The 18,092-nt window shown below is 37.7% G+C and overlaps 1 protein-coding gene across 1 annotated transcript; it reads left to right on the top strand.

The window, feature by feature from the left end:
• Positions 1–3,435: 3,435 nt before the first annotated feature.
• On the top strand, positions 3,436–5,022 carry LOC108981638 (UPF0481 protein At3g47200-like). The gene has a single exon (XM_018952865.2). The coding sequence runs from the start codon at positions 3,436–3,438 to the stop codon at positions 5,011–5,013; it is 1,578 nt and encodes a 525-aa protein (XP_018808410.1). The 3' UTR covers positions 5,014–5,022.
• Positions 5,023–18,092: the final 13,070 nt, after the last annotated feature.

The raw sequence follows: 18,092 nt of genomic DNA, 5'->3' as shown, positions 1-18,092 counted from the left end.
GAGTATCGTCTCCATGAACAACCTCCCATATGAAGTCCTCATTACCAAGCTATTACTAGCCCGGGGTGTGCAACCCATGGTGGAGAAATGGAGGACAGACTAGATTAGCCCCATCAACATTACCACACACCATCGGAGTATTGGACAGGAGAATGGGCATGCTCAACGTTAGCCTGAGCGGCCTGCTTGGGTTGATACGATGGTCTTAGATATTATTGCGCACATCGATCGAAAGATCGAGTCAGTATAACAGAGTGTTGGAGATTTTGTTGCCAATGTTCTCCATCGGATAGATATCCTAAACACAAAGGTCAACACATTGACTGACAATTTTAATAAATATGTTACCAATACGTTTCAAGTATTTTGTACTTTATTTTTATCATATGTAATGAACAATATTATTATTTAATATAACTACTGCTTTTTAATTTCAATTCCCAATCTTTTCTAATGTTAACTTATACAACTTTAATATTAAATCACTGCATTTCAATTCTCATACTTTTTTAATTTGAAATATCCAATTTTAATATTCAATCAATTAACGTTCGCACGTGAGAATCAATACCATTCGAACGTGATGCCAAATGTTTTTACGTTCGCACGTAAATTGACCCCACGTTCGAATGTCCAGGAAACGTTCTAACATGAATATGTATATGTTTAAATGTAATGCAATTTCTCAACTGCCTTTAATGATGGTTTCGACAAACCATCACATAAAATATTTTTTGGGACGGTTTGGGCACTGTCACAATTTCCAAACCGTCACAAAACTAATTTTTGTTGTAGTGTCTTCATCCATATAAAGAAAATTCAAACGCGAATATCATGCTGGGCCGGGTGTTACATCCTCCCCCCTTAGAAAAATTTCGTTCTCAAAATTTGATGCACTTTAAGCAAAGTGTTTCCACGCCTAATTTAATCCTCAACAATTATGTCGAACCTAACATTCCAAAATTCTAAGTTTCCCATGTTTTGTGACATCAATATAATATCAGCAATTGCGATACCCCATATGATAAGGATAATGATAGGTGATGTATGAGATCCCACATTACTTGGGAATGAGAAATTCTTGCTTTTTATAAGGTTCCAATAGAGCTCTAATTGTATCATTGACTAGTCCTTTCGGAGTATAGGTCATCATGTGATTTGGGCCTTCCATTGGGGAGTTACAGCACATGCACTCTTCATTACCAAGAAAGATGTGCAGAATGCGCACATTTTCTGAGCCGTTCTGGTCTCTCGATTTTCTTTTGAAAATTCTCATGACTTTTGGGTTGCCAAAAATCAATTACCGGTTAAAAAAAAGGAAACTATGGAATTCATGTTTTTAGCTTAAATTGTGAACTCTAAAAAAAAACTGGGTACAACCAGAAAAACTCGGGTTCCGGATTTTTAAAACTGGTTTCATCTAAGTTTCAGCTCAAGTCTAACCTAGGTTAATTTGGGTTAGGTTCCGATCCAGGTATACCCGGGTTCCCATACTAAAAACTAGATGAACAATACTACTCAATATTCTTTGGCCTATATATTACAACTCCTATCAAAGAAATTAGCTAGGAGATATACCGTTCTCTTTTTTTAAAAAAAAAATATATATATATATATATATATATATATAACTTTTTTAACTGCTCTTTCGTTAAAATCACGGAGAATGCATGAGGTGCAAATTTTAAATTCAAATGAGAACAATTCACGCAGGACAAAAACTTTCGGATCGAGTCCGCAAATGCATGTTGTAGTATTGTCTTTTGTCTTAATTAATTGAGAGCAATTTGGACAGCTTGTCCTAGTACTAATATAAACGAATTTATAAGCCAAGAGCCTAATGGCTTGATGATATATGGTTCGGTTCTTCAAATAAAAAATTTGTGTTTGAAACCCCACTCCTTTTGTATAATATATTTATATATATATATTAAGAAATTATAAGCGACCAGTTTTAACTCAAATTTTCGTATCTAGAATCATGTACATGTGCGTTGGCTTACTTCTAGGACATTTGGGCTCATTTGGTTATAAAAATTATCTCATCTCATCTTATATAATAATTATAATTTTTTTAAATTTCTACACAAATACAATAAATAATTCAAATTTCAAAACAAAAATTATATTCTAACAAAATTTTATTTAAATTTTTTCACTATTATAAATATTTTGCTTGATACTGCTAGATGCAATGATAAAGCTAGGGCTCATTAATACTAAACTTGCTGTGGTAATAAAGACTTCTTTCGCGCGTGTTATTCAAAATAAATAATTCCTTTCGTGTTTGCTATTTGGGTAAATAGTTCATGATATTCTTGTCAATAAAAGAAAAAAGAAATTCCATGAGTGTCTTAACGTTTAGATCAAGATCAGCACAATACTTCGTGTAACATGTTTTTCTCCTTTCCTGAAAGGATGCACGATGACGGGTGGGAATTTGCTTTAGTTCATGAGTAATATTAGATACTATTATAAATAGTACAAGTATAGTATATTTTTATTAAAAGAAAATAAGATATATTATTAAAATATTAAATTTAATATAAATTTTTTTTTATATATTACTTTTTAAAAAAATACACGAGACTTACGTACGTATTCTATAACTATTATTTCTCAGATCAAGCCAACCAATATCATAAGTAAATTACTACTCGTACCATAGTTTTAAATTTTGTATCGTACTGGTCGATACGGTCGAAATTTTTCGTACCAGCAGGTACTATATTTATTTCGTGCTGGCCGATATTTTGGCCAGTTTTTTTTTTTTTTCATTTTTTCAAACTACAAGCTTATTTTTTAATTCTCAATTCAGATTAGACTATTTATAATTTATATATATGTATTTATATATAATTTATTTATATATAGATTATTATTTTAAAATATAATTTTGAAATGTTATTTATTTATATATCGACTATTCTGAAATGTTATCCGAAAATACTATTTTAAAATGATATTGGTATCAAAATATTTCGTTTCTGATACTGTATCTGTATCTGGTACCATATTAAAAACATTGAGTCGTACGCATGACATCGTCAAATTGGAGCCGTAAACCAAGCTACTAACTAGCTAGTACTGCTTGATTCCTAACTTGGCACGTTTATAATAAAGTAGCTAGTAATGCTATGTTTCCTAATTTATATTATTCATTTTGTTTCCACATCAGAGGACAATCATGATTGCATTCTATATCTTGAAATAATTATATATATATATATATATATATATATATATATATATATGCCAAATGCTAAAATCGATAGTTTTGAAAACACATTGTGAATAGTGAAAGGTGGTTAAGCGTAATTTTATTTTTTTTCCTCAGCCAGTATAAAGTACTTCATTACCTGAACATTAATGGTACCAATTAAATATCTCACTTGCTGGGGTGCACGTAGGCGCAAATACGTACGTACACACGCCATGGCCAGAAATGGGGACCATGTTATTTCCATGGAGGAGTTGCTTTCGAAAAAGGTTAATGTTGTCATAACCGAAGCTGGTGAAACAAGCAGAGGCCGCGACAATTCCGGCCTGCGGAGGCGGATCATTGAAATCGGCGAGGATGCCTGCAAGCTGAAAAAACAGAGGTTTGAGAAACTGCGGAAATCAAAACCAGATCAACCCGGTATTACTAAGCCAAATGGAAGTCAAAAGGCTACACCAAAAATACAAAAGGTTCCGCTGTTGCTGCAAGATCACAAACATTTCGACAAGTATTTCAAGCCAAGGATAGTTGCAATCGGTCCCATCCATCATGGTGAGCCAAAATACAAGCGAGCCGAGGTGTACAAGCTTAGAATGGCATCCTACTTCGTCAAAGACAGTGGTAGAAAGGATGACATTTTGTACGACATTGTTGAGAAGAACATCGAGCAACTGAGGCAGTGTTTCGACGAGAAGGTGACCGAGAAATATAGCGATCAGGCCCTCGCCTGGATGCTGTTTGTGGACGGGTGTGCAATATTACAGTCCATCCATTGTGCTGTTAGCAATAACTGCAAAGACTGGACAATGAAATACGATCTGATGGCCTTTACGAAACAGGATTTGTTCCTGTTGGAGAATCAACTTCCTTATCAGCTCCTTGTGGATTTGATGAATTCCAGCGCAAAGAAAGCTGAATTGGAGAAGTGCATCCCAATCTTCATCAATCAGCAGGCCGTATACAGTAAGTCGCAGCCGTGCGAGAATGGATTACCGACTACGGAAAGGCCAATCCATCTTCTCGATCTCCTCCGGACGAAAATCATGAAAGGTAATCGACAAAGTACTAACGGCCCCATTAAAGCTGGCGACAAAAGCAAAAGTACGAAGGTGCAAAACATGATCCAATCATTTCTCGGTCTTCTCAGCTGGAAACGTCTTCTATGGGAAAGTGATGACAGAAAGAAGAACGGGAAACGATTAAAGTTGACTTATCGCAACGTGGAGGAGCTTAGAGTAGCAGGAATCTATATGAACTGCAATGATAGTGATGATCCCTTGACAACAATACGTTTTAATAGATTACTCGGTTTCTACCCGGGATACCTCTGGCTTTCTCCAATAACAGTTGATGACGCAATGGGGCCCAAGTTCTTGAATTTGATAGCCTACGAGATGTGTCCGGATTTCTACAACAAGTTCGAGATCACCTCATACATATTATTCCTGGATTCACTCATTGATAACATCAAAGACGTAATGGCGTTGAGGAATAAGGGAATACTCAAGAACTGCCTTGGCAGCGACAAGGAAGTGGCTCGACTCTTCAATGAGATCGGCACCGACTTGATTCCTGACCCCGACGCATATGGGGATGTCAAAGATGCCATTCAGAGACACTACGATGCTACGTGTATGAACTGGATTGCTGAAGCCTTCCACGAGCATTTCAGAAGCCCCTGGGCAATTATGGCTTTTTCGGCCGCCATAATAGTACTCAGCCTAACTTTCATACAGACTTGGTTCGCATTCAAAGAAGACAGAGGTAATTCCCGACCCCGAGTTCGGCGCTAGTTGCGAGTTGATCACCATCATGCATGCATCGTGAAAATAACTTTTATGATTTGGAGAGAGGTATATAAATATAACAGATACATCTTACCATTTAAATCTACAAGATCTACCTATTATACTTATTTCTCTTTAAGTTATAAAATATATTTGAAAAAAAAAAAATTATAAAGTCCGAGCTAGTTCACGTAGCTCTTTTGAATTACATGCATCCTGCAACGACCATGTCGTTTGCAATGTCTTGGGATTTTAAATAAATATGAAGTTTAAATAAGTGAGGAGCTGTGTGGAGTACTGTACGATCTGGTATTAATTATTGATTTGTACGTGGAGTACTTAGAGCACCCCCCCAATAGATTTTGTAAAATTTATTTTTATGTAAAATTTGAAGAAAAGTAATTCAAAAGTGCTTCTAATGGATTATTTATTTTTAAATATATTTTATATTTTGCTATATATTTAACTATATTTAGCATGAACTATTCACAAATATAAAAATATTTTATTTATTTATTCTCTTTTCATGTACTTTATCTCTCACAATAATTTCTCTCTCCTTATACTTTTTTTTCCAACAAACTATTAAATAATATAATATAAAGAAAAAATAGATAAGCTGATGTATGATAAATTGTAAAAATCAATATGTAAAATAGAAAAAGTATATTTTGGTGATGTATTTTAAAGGATAAGATACATAAATTATTGGGAGTGAACGCTTATAAAGTAAGATAAAGTATTTTTTTTTTTAAAAAAAAAGACGAAGGTCACATGTCCATGAGTGACCCCTCCCAATTTTATTTAAAAAAACCTCACTTGTGATTGAGGAAAACCGTGGTAACAATCCGGACATTTGAGATTTACAAATAATGAATAAGAAAACATCCTAAATATCAAACCAAAACACACCAATAAACCAAAACCAAATAACAAAGACTATTACTTAAAAACGAACATTAGGCAAACCCAATATTTCTAGTCTCAAAGACCCTTTAAGAAATCTCGGACAATCATCCACATTATTCCAGGTAGACGTGCACCCCTCCGCCCCTAGCTTAGCAAGATAATCTGTAGACGAATTTCTTTCACGATAAATATGCTTGACTTCCACCTCCAAATTCCCCAAAAGCATTTGTATCTCTTCCCAGAAATCTTCTAAATACCAAACTGTACATCTTTTATTTCTTAGCCAATTTACAACCAATAAAGAATCCATTTCTATGTCAATGTGATAAATACCAAGAAAATGAGTAAGATGCAAACCATGAAGAAGGGCCATCAGTTCACCCTTATTATTATTTCCTGTACCTAGATGAACTGCAAAGGCCACCTGCAATTGGCTCAAAGAATTTCGAATGACTCCCCCTGCCCCCATCATACCTGGATTTCCGAGAGAGCTTCCATCAACATTTAGTTTAAAATGACCCGCCACAGGCGGCATCTATCTCACTAGTTTCGGCATTTTACGTTGATCCAATTTAATCGGCAACTAGAAAGCCAATAAAATTGCCTCATCTGCAGCTTGCAGCCCAATACCTCCCTTTAAATTTTCCCCTAACCAACCCACCCAAAATTTAATTTTTTCCCATGTCGACCTCGCCGACTCCTTTATATTTTCCATCCTTGCTTAGCATCTCCTATTCCAAAGACACCAAATAAGAATGCAAGGAAGGATACCAACCAAAGACCCGGTTTGAGAATTTTTTTTCGCTTTAAGGAACAAACTTTCTACACGAACCCTCCATCCACAACCACACATAGAACTCATACCAACAGAAAGAGAAGCCCGCAACCACAACTCTTCTGCAAACTCCCCAACTGCCGAAACATAGTTTAAATCGTCATACCAACCTGAAGAGCAACAATTGCATCGCGAAAAAATTGGAATGCCTAGTTTACGAACATTATCATCAACACTCAAGGCATTATGAAAAGCTTTCCACACCATAACAGAAATTGTTTTCGGAAAACAAGGGTGACATACCCATTGAGGCCATGTCACTTTTGGCACTCGAAACCGAATATGAGTCCAAGCACTTTTGGTAGAAAATTTGTCATCCACATTTTCAGTCCAGATCAGAATATCACTTCCATTTTTATTGCTTCCCAAGCTATTCACCACAGCCAAAGCATTATTAGGACCCACTAGCCTAGAAATACATTCAACATCCCAACCAGCCTCCAATTTACAATCTTTAACAGTAATATTAGGCATAGGGACATTATCATAATGATTTATTAAAGGACCCTCATCCGACCATTTGTCATACCAAAAAAATATATTACCTTCTCTAACCTTCCATCGAGAAAGATAAAGAACCAAAGGTACACACTTCACGATTATACGCCAATTCCTGGAGCCCTTATTCGCATCCACGAGCGAAACATGATTTCGTTTAATATATTGACTCGAAAAAAATTAGCCCATAGAGAATTCTCATGAAGCAATTTCTAGGCAAACTTTACATGAAGAGAATGTTGAATTTCATCCAATCTTTTAATACCCAAATCCCCTTCCACCTCTGGGAGACAAAGCTTATCCCAAGCTCGCTAGCATCTTTTTTCCTTTCCTTCCGACGAACCCCAAAAAACTTTTCTAAAGCAAGCATTTAAACAATTGAGCACTACCTTCGGAATTTGCACAGTACATAACTAGTGAATAGGAAAACTTGACAAAACATGTTTTATCAAAATTAAATGGGCACCTTGTGAAAGCAAATTAGATTGCCATCAATCCACTCTTTGACGAACCCGCATCACTAACTCATCCATATGGACCGCTTTAAGCTTGCCGGAAATAATAGGAACACCCAGGTACCAAAATGGACAAGCACCCTCTTTAAAACCTGTAGAAAGCAAAATAGCACGACGGAGAGCAGGTGTAATATATTTAGAGAAAATGAGAGAAGATTTCTCCACACTTACCTCCTGTCCCGACCATGTCTCGTAGGTATGAAAAACTCTCAAAATGTTACGGAGAGACCTAAGATTTCCACTTGTGAAGAGAACATTATCATCAGCATAAAGATGATGAGAAATACACAGAACCCCACTTGGATGAGCAAAAACGTCAATCTTCCCCGACATTAATTCCTTTTTTAAAAGCCGAGATAGAATTTCTTCCACTAAGATAAATAATAAAGGGGAGAGTGGATCCCCTTGTCATAAACCACAACCACCTTTGAAAAGACCTTTAGAAACCTCATTCATCACTACCGAGAACCAAGGCGAAATAATACAATTACGAATCAACCCACAAACTTGGTTAGAAAACCTAAAGGCCTCCATAACATGCAATAAAAAATCCCATTCAAAACTGTCATATGCTTTGGCCATATCCACATTCATCAACACATTGTTGTTCCTCCTTTTTTTATTAATAGAATGAATCATCTCTTGAGTCAAACTAATATTATCAAAAATGATTCCCCCCGGAAGAAAAGCCCCTTGCTAAGGTGATATCAATCTAGCAACAGTAGGAGTAAGCCGCTTCACAAGGATTTTCGAGCATAGTTTATACATGACCGAGCATAAACTTATAGGCCTAAATTTATCAAAAGAAGATGGATTTGCTACTTTCGGGATCAACACCTAAGAGGATGCTATGTAATATCTAGGAAATGAATTCCCTGCAAACAAAATCACCCACAGCTTCTACCACATCAGTTTTCACAATATCCCAACATGAACGAAAGAACCCTGAACCAAACCCATTGGGACCAGGACTACTATCCACCGGAATTGAAAAATAGAATTTTTTACTTCCTCCATAGACGGAATCTGACAAAGTAAATCATTATCTTCTGGAACAATAGACTTCTCAACCAAATCGGATAAGTTCGGAATAAATGCATGTGGGCGAGATCTCAGAAACATATCAAAATATTCCACTGCACCTTTATGAACTTCCTTCAGAGATGAAAGATAACGTCCATTAGGTAAATTCATCTCATAAATCATCTTAGTTCTGGTTGCCTTCACCGTACGAAAAAAAATTAGTCGAAGCCTCACCTTTTGAAAGCCAATGAACCTTAGAAACCTGTCTAAGTCTAACTTCTTCACGTTGAAGCCAAGTATCCAACTCCAGTTTAGAAGTAATCAAGTCTAACTCCACCTCATCCAAGAAATTTTCAAGCAAAGAGGCTTCAAGACTTTCAATTCTTTTCTCCAACTCTCTGATATGAGTATTAGTCTTGCCAAAAACATTTGTATTCCATTCATGCAAATAATTCTTGGTATTTTTTAATTTTCGTACAAGACGGAAAAAACCTGAATCACTCACATCCTCCTCCCAAGCCTTCTTAATCAAGCTCATAAAAGACTCATGTTCAACCCACATTTGTTGGAACTTAAAAGTAGGAAAACCATACGGTTGAGAATTTGAAATACGAACAACCATGGGTGAATGATCAGAACTAGTTCGAGATAAATATTTCAACTGAATTCCCGGCCAAATCAATAAGAGTGAAGAAGTAACCATCGCACGATCCAATCTCACCCAACGTTGTGCCTAACCCCATTGCCCGTTACACCATGAAAACCGACTATCCGAAAAACATGGCTCAACCAAACCGCAGGCTTCAATACAAATGTTGAAATCTAGCATAGCCAACGCTAGCCTTGGGAGACCCGCTAGCCGTTCTTTGTCAAATCTAACAATGTTAAAATCACCCGCAATGATCCAGTTAACTTGATTCGGCGCAGCATTCACCAGTTCATCCCACAAAACTTTACACTCCCTTTGAGAACATCGGGCATAAACAAACGACACAAAAACCTCCAAGCCGTTCACAGATAAAGAAACAGTGATCTGTTGCGGTCCTTTAGACACAATTCGAACCTACCAAGAACCATCCCAAAGCACCCATAATTTACCTCCGACCTTTGCATTATTAGTACCATCAACTTAATTCAAATAATTCTTCAATTACACCAACTAATCATGTGAATGAAAAGGTTCTACAATACCTAACAAACAAGGCTTAAATCTATTTATCAACTTCCTCAATCTTTTCTTTGAAGTACCCAACCCCCTAATATTCCAAAACATCATAGACTGCATTATATATTAAAGCGAATAGGCTTGCTAGGTGCCCTGGTAGAGCTTCTTAATTTAATTCCCACACCTTTGTCTTTTTGCTTATTTTTCTTGTTATCACCTTCTAAGTCGTAAGCTTTCCCTGCATTGATATTTGTTGTTGCTACCATTATCTCCCCATCAGAATTGTGTTCATGTTCAACAACTTCCAAACTAAAGCCTTGTTTTTCTCCCCCAGACGAACTAGAAGAACCCATCCAATTTGCTCCTCCTTCCATAGACGCCACAACTTCCAACCCCTTAATCGAAAAAGCCAAAATAATTGCCCTATCAGAGTCTTCCATCAAATCCAACTCCACCGAAGCATTCACCATGTCCACATTATTTCCCTATGAAAATACTTCCGTTTCCGCCAAAACAACAATCTCCTACACAAGGTTCGCACCCAACTGCACCTTCATACCCGATGTACCCTCCTCTGCTTTCTCACTCTCCTGTCCAACCATATCAGGCTTTTCTGATATAACCACATTTGTTTCCTCTGGAGGATCTTCAACATGTCTGTCCTCATTGTTTACATTCCCATCGACCATCTCAGGTTCTGGAAGAGTTATTTTAAGCATACCTTCCTCTTCCACAGGACCAACAACAGTATTTTTCCTCACCCAAACAAGATCATGTTTACCATTACCGTTATCCTTGTCACTCTTTTTCTTCCCAGTTCCCTTACAGTTTTTTTGAAGATGTCCTTGCACCTTGCACCGTCGACAATAAGCTTGTAGAGTTTCATACTCCACTTCTTGAAACCAACTGTTAGGACATTGTGGAGTCCCAATCGAGAAACCATTGATTGGATCTACCTCATCATCCATTTCAACACAAACTCTAGCCCCATTCGTTCTAGTAGCACATTTAGTACAATTATCTCTCCGTAAGAATTTACCTATCGAACTAACAATACTACGAAGGATTGACTCATGGCAAAAGTTTGGTGGTAGCCCAGGAAAAAGCACCCATACCGAAACCAAAGAAGCTTTTGACTATTTGCAAAAATCCGTATTCCAGTGAAAAACCCTATAGTGAACACCCTCCACTTCACAAGACTCACGAGCAAATGCTTTCAGGAAGTCATCTTCATTAGAAAACTAGACAAATACATTCCTTGGCCTTCACATAGAAAAAACCACTAGCTGATGCAGTATACCCCAATAGGCCTTGATATACGACCTAATAACATCAAGAGACGGCCTCTTCCTATACCAAGGAGAACTTAAAGGGTTGAGCCGACAAAGAGAGTTCTTTCTTGGAGAATACCACACAGAGTTCTCCATTGTTATGTGGGATTTGGATTGAAGCCTTGTGGAATCTGCAGTGAGGCATCGAAGGAATAGCTGTTCAGGAGTAACGACTTTAACAGCTAGTCAATACGGTGTGTTGAGTATTAAATAAAATGCTGCGTTACAAAGGGGTTTGAGTTTTAATGAAACGATTCGTTTGGACTTGTGATAGCTTATAGAAATAAGCTTAGACGGCGTCGTTTTGTTTTTCTTCTTTAATTGGGAAGCTTTTCCCGAGTTGTCTGTTAGTTCTGTTATAGCTTTCTATAAAAGGGGGGGGGGGGATTGTGTAATCGATTAGATCATTTTTCTTTTGTAAACAGTCACTATAAGGAGCTTGGAGATTGCTCGAAAATCTCTCTCATTCAGTTCTATAACAGTGTGATTCATTCTTCTATTATGAGAGTTCCATTACTTGAGTTGTGGCATTCTATTGTTCTGAGTAATTGTATGAAACTAGATAACAGGTTCGTGAATGCGAAGGAGGAAAAGGAAGGCACATAATAATTGGTATCAGCTGTAGGCGATCCTTACATCAAAGGTTTCTATGGCAGAAGGAACGCATGGTGCATTGAAAGTTCAGCAAGAGGCATCTCAGAAACAGTATGAAGCAATCCAATTACAACTTCAACATCATCAGCACTCTATCACATGGATAACAGAAAGGTTAGATCAACTTTCCGATATGTTGAGATCTATTGTGGAAACTGTGAATGACATATCTCGTTATGATAGGGAGGTATCTCGAGATAGAGATCAGCCTCCTAGGAATCATGAGGGAAGAGGTGGTTTTCAGAAAGGAATTAGGTTGGATTTTCCTCATTTTAATGGTCTTGATCCTGCGGGATGGATCTTAAAAGCTAATCAATACTTTGATTGCTTTCAAGTACCTTCTCATCATAAGTTAATGGTGGCATCACATCATATGGAAGGTGAGGCATTGGTATGGTACCAAAATGCCTTGGATTTGGGTCAATTTAACTCTTGGGAGACCTTGGTGGTGGCTATGCAAACTAGGTTTGGACCATCAGCACTTGATGAAAAAATGGAGGCCTTAATGCGACTAAAACAGACTAGTTCTATTGGTCTATATACCACACAATTTGAGGCACTGTCTAACAGGTTAAAAGGCTTATCTAATAGACATAAAATGAGTTGTTATATTAGTGGCTTGAAAGATGACATTAGAATCCCTGTTAAAATGTTTAATCCAATGAATTTAGGAGCTGCCCTTGGCTTGGCCATGTTACAAGAAGAGTATGTGTTGTCTACAAGGAAACCTTGGAGTCCAAATCCTCATTTTGCTGAGAAATGGCCAGTTAATCAGAATGCACTTAAAGATATTGGTGAGGAAGGCAGCAAGAATGCCCTTCCCTGGAAGAAAGGGAATGCCTCTCACATGGATGAGAAGAGAAGGAAGGGTTTATGCTTTCATTGTGAAGAAAAATGGAATCCGAATCATGTTTGTAAAAAGACTAAGGTTTACTTCATTCAAGCTGATGTTGATGACTTAAACCAGTCTAATAGTGAAGGGCCTTTGTGTATAGAAGATGCAGAACCTGATCCTATAGCTGTTGGTACCTTAGAATTGTCTGTTAATGCTATTTCTGGTTCTATTGGTGCTAATGCTATGAGATTACATGGATGTGTAGGTTCTTGTGCTGTTGAAATTTTAGTAGACTCGGGGAGCACACATAATTTTGAGGATCCTTTAGTGATCTAGGGTGCTAAAGTGACGATACACCATGCCTTTAGTTTGCAAGTCGGAGTGGCCAATGGTGAAAAACTTTTGAGTCAAGGTTGTGGAATGGAGACATTTAAGATTCAAGGGTCAAGATTTTCTATGCCTTTCCATGTTCTGGCATTGGGAGGATGTTGTCCTCGGGGTTCAATGGTTGAAGACCTTGGTTTCTATTACTTGGAGTTTTGTTGATATGTCAATGCAATTTGAGTGGGATGGTCAATTGGTACGCTTACAAGGGTTAAATTGTGCCAGTATACAGATGATGTCTGGTATGTCAGGATTTAAGTCCCATTTTGTGAATAAACAAGGCTGGTTGTTATAGTTGATGCTTGTTGAGCAGCACAATGAGGAAGTTTGTGTAGAAGGACCCATGGCTGACTTACTCAAGGACTTCACTGATGTTTTTGCTGAACCTGTTGGTTTGCCTTCAAGAAGAACTTTTGATCATCCAATCCTCCTCAAGAAGGGTGCTTCTCCTATTTTAGTTCGACCATACAGGTATCCTCATTATCAAAAATCTAAGATTGAAAAATTTGTCAATGATTTGCTACAATCAGGTGTGGTCAGGCCTAGCCAAAGTCCATTTTCTTCTCATGTACTATTGGTCAATAAAGCTGATGGAACTTGGCTTATGTGCATCGACTATAGGGCCCTAAACCAGGAAACTATCAAAAATAAGTTCCCAATTCCTGTTATAGATGAATTGCTGGATGAATTGTTTGGGGCTAGATTTTTTTCCAAGTTGGATTTAAGAGCTGGATACCACCATATTCGAGTGAGGGAATGAGATATTCCAAAAACAGCTTTTAGAACTCATGAGGGCCATTATGAGTTCTTAGCGATGCCCTTTGGTCTCACTAATGCCCCTGCTACATTTCAAGGTTTAATGAACCATATTTTCAAGCCTTTCTTGAGAAGGTTTGTCTTGGTTTTTTTTTTATGATATTCTCATATACAATAAGGATTTGGCTGAGCATTTATTGCATGTGAACACTGTTTTAAGTACATTAAGACAACATACTCTTTATGTCAAGATGTCTAAGTGCAAGTTCGGTGTACAAGAGGTTGAGTATTTGGGCCGTATAATATCTGGGAATGGGGTACAAACAGATCCAACAAAGACAACAGCTATGGTGAATTGGCCTGTTCCTACAACCTTGAAGTCTTTGAGAGGTTTTTTAGGACTAACAGGCTACTACAAGAAATTTATAAGAGCCTATGGGTCTATAGCAGCTCCCTTAACAGATTTGTTGAAGAAAAATTCTTTTTGTTGGAATGATAAGGCTGTTGTTGCTTTCGAATTGTTGAAAACAGTTGTTAGCAACCCTCCTGTGTTGAGGTTGCCTGATTTCACAAAGGTCTTCACCATTGAGTGTGATGCTTCTGGTATGGGTCTTGGGGCAGTCTTGATGCAAGAGTCTCAACCCATAGCTTTTTATAGCAAAGCTTTGAAAGGGAAAGCCTTGTTATTGTCAATATATGAGAAAGAACTGTTGGCTTTAGTCTCGGCTGTTCAGAGATGGAGACCCTATCTGTTGGGCCATCCCTTTAACATCAAGACTGACCAACAAGCTCTAAAGTTTTTGGTTGAACAAAAAATTGGTACTGAGGCACAACATAAATGAGTTTCCAAACTCATTGGTTATGATTTCACAGTGGATTATAAGAAGGGCAAGGAAAATTTGGTTGCTGATACCCTTTCAAGGAAAGATGAGTAGGAACATGCTGTGATGGCTATGATTTCTTTTCCCACTCCTTTGTGGATTGAAGAACTCAAGCAGAGTTATTCTTCATGTCCTGATTATATTGATTTGGTTCCTAAATTGCAGCAAGGTCAACAAGGGCCAAAACATTTTTCTGTTCAACAAGGATTGCTACTCAGAAAAGGGAGATTGGTGGTTGTTCCCTCTTCATTCATTCTGCCCAAGATATTGCAATATATTCATGACAACCCACAAGCTGGTCATGTGGGTTATCACAAGACTCTTCAAAGGGCACGAAGCGATTTTTGGTGGCCAGGCATGAGGAAGGTTGTGAGGAAATTAGTCAAGGAGTGTGAAATCTGTCAAGTCAGTAAAAGTGAGAATGTGAAGTATCCTGGTTTGTTACAACCTTTACCTGTTCCTGACTCTCCATGGCTTGATATCTCCATGGATTTCATTGAGGGTTTACCCCTTTCTAATGGCCTTTCTGTAGTGCTGTCTGTAGTGGACAAGTTGACTAAATTTGCTCATTTCTTCCCTCTCTCCCATCCTTACACTGCTGTTAAAGTAGCTCATGTTTTTTTTTATGGGGTTTTTAAGTTGCATGGTCTACCTAGATCTATAGTTTCTAACCGAGATGTTGTTTTTACAAGCTCTTTTTGGAAGCAACTGTTTCACTTGCAAGGTATTTCCTTGGACTTTACCTCTTCATACTATCCTCAATCTGATGGGCAAACAGAAGGATTAAATAAATGCTTGGAGGGTTATTTGAGATGTTACTGCAGTCAACAACCAAAAGTGTGGTCTTCATGGTTAGTTATGGCTGAGTGGTCTTATAACACTACTCTACACTCTTCTATTCAAATGACTCCCTTCGAGGCTCTTTATGGTTATGGTCCACCTAAGCTTCTTTCTTATGTGCCTGGAATTTCCTCCAATCATGCTGTTGATCAGCAGTTGAGAACAAGGGATGAACTGCTCAGTTTATTGAAGGATAATATGGCAAAGGCCCAACACAGGATGAAGTTTCTTGCTGATAAAGGAAGAACAGAAAGATCTTTTCAGGTTGGTGATTGGGTTTTCTTAAGACTGTGGCTATGCGCCACAACATGAAATTAGCTCCAAGGTTTTATCAGCCATTTCAAATTCTGCAAAAGGTGGGATCAGTAGCTTATAAACTTGATTTACCATCCTCTTCAAAAATCCACCCCATTTTCCATGTTTCTTGTTTAAAAAAGAAAGTGAGACAGCATGTTATTCCTTTGCCAACCTTGCCTCCAACTGATTCTAGTGGTCTTTTCCAACCTGAGCCATGAGAGATCCTTGACTGCAGACTACAGCAGAAGGGTAACAAAGCTATGACTGAAGTATTGGTGAGTTGGGTGGGGGCTGCTCCTGAGGACTCTTCTTGGGAATGTTTGTGGAAATTGAGGCAACTGTATCCACATTTGGTGGGTACGGTTTTATAGATGTTATGTGGGATTTGGATTGAAGGCCTTGTGGCCAAGTCCTTTGAGAGGGGGAGAATGTTATGTGGGATTTGGGTTGAAGCCTTGTGGAATCTACAGTGAGGCATCGAAGGAATAGCTGTTCAGGAGTAACGACTTTAACGCCTAGTCAATACGGTGCGTTGAGTATTAAATAAAACACTACGTTACAGAGGGGTTTGAGTTTTAATGAAACGATTCGTTTGGACTCGTGATAGCTTATAGAAATAAGCTTAGACAGAGTCGTTTTGTTTTTCTTCGTTAATTGGGAAGCTTTTCCCGAGTTGTCTGTTAGTTCTGTTATAGCTTTCTATAAAAAGGGGGGATTGTATAATCGATTAGATCATTTTTCTTCTGTAAACAGTCACTGTAAGGAGCTTGGAGATTGCTTGAAAATCTCTCTCTTCAGTTCTATAACAGTGTGATTCATTCTTCTATTACGAGAGTTCCATTACTTGAGTTGTGGCATTCTATTGTTCTGAGTAATTGTATGAAACTAGATAACAGGTTCGTGAATGCGAAGGAGGAAGAGGAAGGCACATAACATCCATCCACCAGTTTTGGAGCACGCCACGGAACCACTACCTTAGGGAGAGGCAACGGAGAAGACGACACCATGTCTGCAAAGGAGCGCATTCAATCCCCTGGCGCCGTAATGCCCCTTAGGGCCATGGCGGCAGCCATACAACCCTAGGAATCACAAGCCCGAAAATCCAAATTCTGAAATCGCCAAAATCGCCATATTGTTAGCTCCGTAAATCTCACAAGCCAATATGAGGCGTGGCCGGGCTTGATTATGTATGCATCTAATCAATGTATTTCTTAATTAAAGATATATAATATATATAATAAGAGAGTACTAATTCCTTATAATTGTCTACTAATTAGTATGTTGAACTAAATGTTATCCATGATCCCAAACAAGTTATAATTACTTTTGCATGCAATAATATTGCCAAACAAGCTTGCCACATATATCTACAAAGCCTTCATATTAAACATTAATTTCAAGCAAAAAAACAAAAAATATATAGTAGAATTAATAAAAGAGAGCGTTTTTTATCCAATAAAAAAAACATAAATATTAAAATAATTAAATGGCTAGTACGTACTTGATATTTGATGAGCGAATGCACATGATAAGTAATATTTTCGAAGGATAGTTCGATGAGCATAAAAATTAAAAGAGAACTGTTACGCATAAGCTTCATGTAAACCACACACTTTTATTTTATTTTATTTTTGTTATGTCAAACCCATCACATCTATCTTAATCATTTCAACTTCCCTCTCCTCAATATCTTTCACTAAACCCCATCTCTCTCATCGACCTCTCTCTCTCCTCAAGTTCTTTCTCTCTTCGACCTTTCTCTGTCTCTCCTCAAGCTCTCTCTCTCATCGAACCCCCTCTCTCTCTCATCAAGCTCTCTCACCGGACCCCCTCTCTCTCTCATCGACCTCTCTCTCGTCGAACCCGCTCTCTCTCTCATCGAGCTTTGTCTCTCTTCTCAAGCTCTCTCTCTCCTCGAGTATAGTTTTGGGTTGGTTCAATTTTCACTTTATTGTTTTCATCAAATTTTCTATACGCAAGTCAAAAAACACTAACTCATCTTAACTCATTTCACTACTATTCATTACTATTCAGCAACTTTAACTCACAAATCTCACTACTATTCATAATCCATCTTAACTCATCTCAAGTCATCTTCGAATCCAAACATCTCCTAAGAATCTAAAGTCGATTTTTGTATTTTTATATTTAATTGATGAACT

This window comes from Juglans regia, chromosome 4, assembly GCF_001411555.2.
Source record: "Juglans regia cultivar Chandler chromosome 4, Walnut 2.0, whole genome shotgun sequence".
NCBI classification, from domain to species: Eukaryota; Viridiplantae; Streptophyta; class Magnoliopsida; order Fagales; family Juglandaceae; genus Juglans; species Juglans regia.
Note: the sequence above shows the minus strand (reverse complement) of the source record. Positions and strands in the feature narration are given on the sequence as shown.